General features: G+C 42.3%; 1 protein-coding gene across 1 annotated transcript; it reads left to right on the top strand.

The window, feature by feature from the left end:
- The first annotated feature begins 1878 nt into the window (after positions 1-1878).
- Positions 1879-6037, top strand: Caf1-180 (Chromatin assembly factor 1, p180 subunit). The gene is made up of 3 exons (XM_017245130.3): positions 1879-4209; positions 4267-4436; positions 4495-6037. Exons 1-3 carry the CDS (start codon positions 1992-1994, stop codon positions 5650-5652), a joined length of 3546 nt encoding a protein of 1181 aa, XP_017100619.2. The 5' UTR covers positions 1879-1991; the 3' UTR covers positions 5653-6037.
- The last annotated feature ends 2704 nt before the right edge of the window (positions 6038-8741 follow it).

Here is an 8741-nt window from a genome sequence, read left to right as displayed (position 1 = left end):
TTAAAACGCTTGAAAAAGTGAAAAATTCAATCCCTTTTGTCATTGATTGCAGTTGCAAAGTTCGAGATTGTGCACCTGCGCCCCCACATGTGTATCTGTATCTGCACCTGCGAGTCTGTATCTGTGATTGGAGTGCTTAAAGTAGTTACTAAAGCCCCGGGCCCCGCCTCTTGAGCCGCCTCTCGTTTGAAGTGGGCGTGCCTGAGTGTGTGGTGGGGGCGTGGGTGGATTGAAACAAATTGTAATTAAATGAATGTATTCCACAGCGGCATACCAAGTGCCCGAAGGCAGGATCCCCGGTATTGGGTTCATTCCGGGGTCACCATGTCAACCAGCTGGCAAACAGTGTGGGATCAGGAAAAGGGGTGTGGAGAAGGGGGCGGAGGCGGCAGCTGTTGTGGCCGCAAGCGTTTTTCCACTTATCCGGGATTAGTAAAAATGCCACATTAAACTAAGTAAACAATTATCATCAGGCGAGGGATATTTGGCACGCCAACTGGATCGAGAGACTTTTAAAAGTATCTCCACACATCAAGGTATTAAGTTATTTTTTCAAATATTTTGAAACATTATAACTGCAGCAATAATACTTAAAAAAAATACCTTATCCCTTTTATCAAAGCTAGATTTCAATAATTATTTTATCCGGAAATATTTTTTTTTGAAAATTAAAAATATTATTATCAGAAATGTAAGTCAAAGATTTTGAAAACAAACATTTTTTTTGCAAAACGTTATGCCAATATAAGGCCCCTTCTGCGGTACTTCTAAAAGTGTCAGAAAAAGGATGGGGAGTGAAATAATATATCTAAGAATTTCAAATCTGTACCATAGTCTAGTTCTTGCTAAATCAGGTTGGATGATTATTTTTTAAAAACTGTTATCCAGAATATTTAATCAAACGTTCGAGAAATATAGAATTGGTTTAAACGATATAAGTTCTTTATTGGGTTGGAAAAATGTCATCTTTGTCAAAGAATGAAATAATATGGAATATAGTTTAATATAGAATATATTACCAGGAAAATATTTATTTGTCTAATTAAATTTTAAAAAACTGAACCTGTTGTTAAACATCATCGTATATGATTTCCGATTGAAGAATCCTTAATATTAGCTCCTTAATATTAGGAAAATGTAAAGAACTAAATACGATTTTTTTTATTATTGTATAATTTACATTAAAAATGTACCACAATTCTCTAAGAATTTTTATAAAATTACCAAATAAAATACATTTTTTTTTTTATTGAAATAATTTTTCTTGCTTCTTTTATAAGAAAAGATGGAAAACTCAACGGGTGGAAAGAGAAAACTAAACTTATTTTGAGTTTCAAATTAAAATTTAAATTTGAATTTTAAAACGGTAAGTTAAAGTAAAAATAGCGAATGCAGAGCGAGCTGAGCTGGATAAGTGTAACAAGTGTCATATAAATATCTTTTCTTAATAAGAACATAAGATGTTCTTAAATATCTGTATCTATTAAGTTTTAATTACACCTTAAAAACGTAAAATATATTTCATTTTAACTTTACAAACATTTCTAAGAAATTATAATTTTAATCAACGTTTGTATTTAATGGTATGCTTAAAGAAAATGGGATATTCCAAAATAGTCACATAGAAATATTTACTCATTCATTATTCATTCTCTTCTTTATATGTACATTGTTATTATACCAATTCAAATTGTTTATTCTGAGAGCCAAACATCTACATTGTATATTCTACAATGTACATTATACATATGACATACATTATTTCTACACTAATTATAACAGTGTACAGCACTAAAAGATATCGCACTAGTGTACTGCATATCGACTTATCGATCAATCGATCGCGAACAATTTATTGGCGGCAATTCGCGCCCACAACTGTCATCCCTAGTGTGTTTTCAGCGCGTTTTCTTTTACAATCGATCGTAAGCGAAAAACAATCCAAAAACGAAGAAAAGCAGCACAAAGAGTTCTAGGAAAACAGCAACAGAATGCCCGCAGGCATTGTGAAAACCCCGAACAGCAATGGAAATGGAAACCAGAAGACCGCAGAGCGGAATTCTAGTGGCAAGAAGTTTGTGCAGACGCGTCTGCCATTCAAGTTAATAACCCCGGGTGGGAGTGCTCCTGGGGCGGCAGCCCCGTCTTCTGGAGCCCCTGAAGCAGAGACGCAGGAGCCGCGCAAAAGAAAACTTTCCTACGAGGAGGATGTGGAACCAGAGGGCACTTCTACCTCCGAGGACCATCTTAGGCGTTCCACCAGCAAGGAGAACTTGAACGTGACAGGTCCAGCAGCCACGAAGAAGGCCAAGACCACGGAAGCCGATGAGGACGCCATGGCGGAGGATGTCATTGAACTAGACGATGAGGAAGACGAGGTGGTGTCAGTAAAGGAAGTCGCGGAAGCCAAGGAACCAAAGGTGACGAAGCCAGCCAAGAAATCCCTGCCCAAGGACAAACAAAACTCTACCAAGGCCAAGGAAAAACTGAACTCCTCCAAGTCAAAAGAATCCAAGAGCTCACCGGCCCCACCCATTCAAATTAAACTACCCTTGGGCAACAAGCGACCAAAACGTAGGAAATCCCTCAAGAAATCCGACGAAACGGTCGACAGTTCACCAATAGATTCCTCCAAGCCGGGAAGTGAGTCCAGCGACGATATCGAAGCCATCGCCGAGGAGCTAAACCCTCAAAAGAAGCCAAAAGTTCAGGAAAACAAAGATGAGGATGTCGTAGAGTTATTGGACGACGACCAGGAGGAGAACGAAGAGGCTGTTGAGAAGGCAAAGGAAGCTAGCAAGGAGACCAAGAAGACAGACGGAAACAAAAAGTCCATCATGGATCTATTCGCGTCCAAAAAAGGAGACGGCAAGAAGAAAGCAGAAAACAAGCAGCCAAAAGAAAAGGAAAACGCAAAAAAAGATGAAGAATCAGCGGGCAAAGAAGAGAAAAAAGTAGAAGCAGAGAACAAACCGGCGGAGAAACCCAAGAAGAACTTGAAAAAGAGTCCCAGCAAGCAGGATTCGCCCAAGGTCGCAAAGGAAAAGGCAACAACAGTGAAGAATTCCAAAGAAGAGAAACCCAACGAGAAGAATTCCAAAAAGAAGGAAACCACAGATAAAGAGACAATCGAAGAAGCAAAACCGACAGAGAAGCCCAAGAAGAATGCCGAGAAGAGCCCCAAGAATCAGGAGAACTCCAAGGACACAAACACTCCAAACCAGGAGATACCAGGTTCCAAGGAAACTCTAAAAATAAGCGAAGAAGAAGCCAAGAAAGCGACTGACATTTCTGTACTCCTCTCCAGTAGCGAGAACGAGCAGTCCAGCAGTGATCACGAGATGGAGGTGGACACAGATACTCCGGCTCGATCCATGCATAAGGACACTCCGTCGCGGAGGAGTTTGCCAGAGGCATCCGATGGGCCTCAAAAGAACCTTACCCCCAAGCAACAGCGCCTCCTGGAACAGCGGAAGAAGGCACGGGAGGAGAAGGAGCAGAAGCTGGCCGAGGAGCGGCGCCTGAAGCAGGTGGAGAAAGAGCAGCGGGAACAGCAGAAGAAGCAGGAGCGCGAGGAGAAGGAGCAGCAGCGCAAGCTGGAGAAGGACCAGAAGGAGCAGCAGAAGAAGCTGGAGCGCGAGGAGAAGGAACGCAAGCGGCAGGCGGAGGTGGACACCAAGAACGAGGAGAAGCGCAAGCGCAACGAGGCCAAGGAGGAAGTGCAGCGCAAAAAGGACGAGGAGCGCCGCAAGAAGGAGCAGGAGCGCGAGGAGGCCGAACAGAAGAAGAAGCGGGCCGCCGAGTCCTTCTCCAAGTTCTTTGTGCCCAAGCAGCCGAAGTCCGGATCCGGAGCCAGTGCCACGTCCTACCTGGAGCACGAGCAGAGCAGCTGCGACAGCACCAAGGCCAGCAGCCAGACCCTGGCCTTCCGTCCCTTCCAAGTCAAAGACGACATGCTGCTGGCTCCGGTCATCAGGGCCAATCTCGGCCAGGAGGAGCGTTCTCAGCTGGACGGTCTTTTCCGGGAGAAGCAGGAGGATGACGAGGACGAAGACGAGGACATTGGCCGTCGGAAGCGACCCAACCGCGCCCACTTGTATCTCAGCGAACTGAACAGCGGCCGGCGGAAGCCACTCCAAATGCAACGGGACACCAGGCTGCAGCGACGCACCAAGGACGAAGAGGACGAGGACGAAGTCCAAGTGATAGGTGAGCACGACTGTCTTCCCTTATGTCACCTTCTAGCTCATTTTTTATTCACTCCAGATGACCTCTCCACGGCGGGTCTGCCCATCGAGGAAGAGAAGCCGAAGCAGCTGGCCAGGATGCGGGCCAAGTACCTGCACTTTGCGGACAACCGCAGGCCGCCCTACTACGGAACGTGGCGGAAAAAGAGCCGCACCATCTCCGCCCGTCGCCCTCTGGCCCTGGACAAGGTGAGAACTCAACAAAACCATCTCCAAACGGAACAAAACTAATCCAAAATATCCACAGAAACTCTTTGACTACGAACTGGACTCCGATTGCGAGTGGGAGGAGGAGGAGCCGGGTGAGTCCCTGAGCGCCAGCGAGGACGAGAAGGAGCGCGAGTCGGAGGAGGAGTCCGAGGAGGAGTACAACGAGTGGTATGTGCCCCACGGTCATCTCAGTGACGAGGAGCTGCAGAACGATGGCGAAATGGACGACGGGCACACGCGGGAGGCCCAGAAGGCCAAGCTCCAAGTGCTGCAGCAGGAGTTCGCCCAGGAGATGAAAAAGCAGACGAAGAAGATCAAGCCCCGGCTGCTGGGACCCGTTTGGCTGGACGAGAACGGCAACAAATCGGAGCTATTCCCGGCCATGTTCGCCCACACCATCGACATGTACGCCTGTTGGCAAGTGGGGCCGCTGAGCCTGGAGCCGCCACCGGAGCCAGAGCGCGAGGATCAGCCGCCGGATGCACCAGTACCGCTGCAACTGGACGAACGCCTTTTGCAGCAGCTGGTGCGCCTCACGCACGGCAACCGCAATTCCAAAGTCTTTCTGATCAACGAGTATTTGGAGTACCTGAAGACGCAGGAGGGCGGCGGAGAGGGCGCTGTCCTGCCCTCGAAAACGCTAGTCCGCGAGAAGTTCGACGAGCTCGCCAGCTGGAAGCACGTGGAGCTGACCACCCCCGATCTGAACACATCGGCCAGCAGCGCGAAGAAGGCCAAGAAGCCGAAGAAGCGACTCTGCTGGGTGGTGCCTCCGGAAATCCTCGAGAAGTTCCACCTGCCCGATCTTAGCCTGCAAAACCAGTGGGACTACACCTTGACCCCAAAGATCACCGAGGGTCCCGATGCCCAGCAGCACGAGTTGAGTCCCCCGGCAGAGGCGGCAGAGGCCACAGCCTCGCCGACAGTTGCCACTGCCACGCCCACATCATCTGGTGCCACAACGCCCAATACGGGGGGCGGCACTAAAAAGCGGGCCACTCTGCTGATGTCCGTGCCTCGGGACCAGCCGATTCAGACGGCCGCCAAGAACGCCCTGATCAGTCAGTTCCTGCGACGGCGAAGCGACTCCGCCGGCGGTAATCCCGGTAAGGACAAGGACAACACTCCGACGAAACCGAAAGGAAAGGAGCGACCGCCCACCGTCTCCGAGGATGTGGTGATGCTTTCGGATTAGGCTTAAGTACATCATAGCACCAGGATACATCATAGAATGCTGCGCAGCTTCCCGCTGATCCTCCAGGATACACGCTCCTATTCATTTTTTTTTCTTCTGCTAGTTTCGATTTTAAGTTGGTTAAAATTTATATACATTATAGTGTTCCGATGTACGTTCGACTTGTATATCCCTTTCCCTATGCACTTTGCACCCATCCCCATACCCATCAACCATTCCCCAGTTCCCAGTTCCCAGTGCCCAGTCCCCTCCCCCATCGCATCCGTAGACTGTAAGTGGTTCAACGGAGCTGAGGACACGCCCAGTGTAATTATCCCTCTACGTTTCAAGGGCGTCCTCGATCCGTCTTTACATATATAGTACACATATATGCAATAATACACAACTCGATGGACTTTTGATTGGGGATTTCGGGAGAGCTGTTTTTTTTTTCATAATATCCTTTATGGAATTTATGGTTTATTTTAAAAATTATTACTCTCCCTGTTGTGCCTTTTTCTATTCTTTTATTTTTTTACGAAATATTTAAGCGAGTATTTTTTTTTAAAGCACTATTCACTTGTTTACTAAAGAAATAATATTTTTTTTTTTAATTTCAATGAACCTTGGGAATAAATCCAGAAATGTCAATAGAGAAAAACGAGGAAATAAACTATTTATATTAGACATTTATGTAAATTTAAAAATTTCGACCCTAAAAAAATATATAACAAATTGAAAAGGGTTTCTTATAGTCTAAAATTAGTTTTTAACTAGTGAAATAGGAAAATGTTTCTAAATAAAGTTCGAAAAGTATTTACCTCCTGCACATACTTTACAAATTTCGTTCAGTTTGAATTGAAATCAATAATTTAGTTAATTTCTTTTTTTTTATTATAATAAAAACTAAATAAACTTCTTAAAACCAAAAAGCAGGTCAAATAAAAAACAAAAAGTTTAGTTTAATTTAATTTTAAAATGGTACTTATAAAGAAGAAGGTTAGGTTTTGGTAGGTTTACGGATTGGATGGTTTTCCCAAAAGTAGTATCCGTAAGATATCCCAACTCCCTTAACCTAAAAACACCAAGGTTATGGCATTTCCGATCAATCATAGGATATGGTCGGGCGATGCATATGAAAATTGTTATGCCGTGTAATTTTCCCAGAAAGAAAAACCGTAGAAAATCTTGACGCTCTAATTTTTTAAGCTCCAATGTATTGGCATTTCCGATCAATCAGTTATATGGCAGCTGTAGAATATAGTGAGCCAATCTCGGCCTGGTGAGCCCATGTAGTGAGCTAATTTTTAATTTATTAAAAAAAAAATAGATAGAATAGATTTTTACAAATTTTATTCAAAATCCTAAAATTCCAAAAAGGTCATTGGATATAGTTAAGACTTTTCTTCGGATCAGAATTGTTATATGTTCGAACCTCAATTACAACTCAATCAAATGAAAGTAAGAAAAATGTATTGTATATTAGTGATATAAGAATAACAAATATCCTATATCGGAATACACACCTGGAATCGAACCACCAGCCAAAGCCAGGCTCCTTCGCCCTGTTGTAATAAGGATCTCCATCGACATCTCGAAGGTGGAAAATTTCTGGCCCTCCGTTAGGGTACCCAGCCATTAAAATTCGCCATACATCCTTCGCTTTTGTTGCGCAAAACAAAGGTGCCGCATATTAGAAAAGAGGTCGGGTATGGGTATACAATGTATGCTAACATCCAGTCCGATGAAAATCTGAGTGTCTTAATCTACTCCGACAGCTTCAAAGCCGTCTGTATATATCTTATAGGCACGATGAAGGATCTTTTTGCCAAACCACCGTACATGCATTATGGCTTCGTGGACGCCGATAGCTGCTGCATTCGGAGTCCAGGTTTCCGAATTCCGAATTATTGGGGTGTGGTACCTTGGCTTCTTCTCAAATTGTATTTTTTTTGTAATTTTTTATATATATATATTTTTTTAAAATTTTATTTTTGAAATTGTGAATATTGTTTCAGAATATTGGCTTTCTGTTGGTTCCTTAATTCGAATTTTGTATATTTATTGATACTCTAATGTATTTTTGAAACCTTCTTAGATTCTCAAATTCTTCTTCTTCAGAACTTCGATACATCCTTAATCCCTGGACTTCTTTCTTTCAAAGTACCGAAGCAGGGGCTTCAAAATCGGATAAGCCGTGGCACACGATTCTTCCATTTGTTCAGAGATTCCAGACTGTGCAATTTGAATTTAATATTAATTTTAAAAATAGATACACTTTAAATAAAAGGTTGTCACTTCTTGTTCGTATCCCAAAGAGGCAGAAATAAAAAGAAATGCAGAAATTAAGACCACTGGTAGGTCCAATTTAGTTTTAGTATTTAATTTTGAATAAGGAGGGCTTATTCAAGAGTATAAATTCCCAATTCAAAGTTCAACTATGAAGCTATTGGTTTATTGAGGTTATTGGTTTATTGAGTTTTTTAAGGAAATAAATAACTTTGGATTAGCATATTTACATTTTTTTATATTTTTGACAAAAGTAGACCAATAATTATTATACCTGTTTCTCATCTGTATACCTGTATCATCTCTTATTTTTGGTTTATTGTAAATAATTATTTAAATATTTTAATGCCTTCGCCAAATACATATTTGGACAAATACCCATGAGAAATATACAGTAAAAATTCAATTTAACCCTAATTAATTCAAATTTTAATAAATATTAAAATTTATATGAAAATTACCAAGAAAATAAAGCAAATTTTGGACATTCTATTCTATTGCTTTGTTTCTTGAAAATATAGGAAATATTTAGTTGGCATATCCTTATGAAAATTGAAGGAATTTATGCAAAAATGAAAGACTCTCTTAGCTCAACTAAACATAAATTGTATTAAAAACATTCTTGCAGACCTAATTCATGTATGTATATAAATTACCAATACAAAAACTGTGTCTATTTCCAAGCGGAGAGCATTCTTCAAACTTAAATGGTAAAATGTTAGATTTTATAAATTCGGAAAAAAATTGTTTGATGGCTGAGGATGAAGCAAACGGCGATAAATAAGCAAAAGTTCAAAATTTTTAACAATTATTTAAAAAAA

Source organism: Drosophila bipectinata, chromosome XR (assembly GCF_030179905.1).
Source record: "Drosophila bipectinata strain 14024-0381.07 chromosome XR, DbipHiC1v2, whole genome shotgun sequence".
NCBI lineage: Eukaryota > Metazoa > Arthropoda > Insecta > Diptera > Drosophilidae > Drosophila > Drosophila bipectinata.
This window is presented reverse-complemented; position numbering and strand designations above follow the sequence as displayed.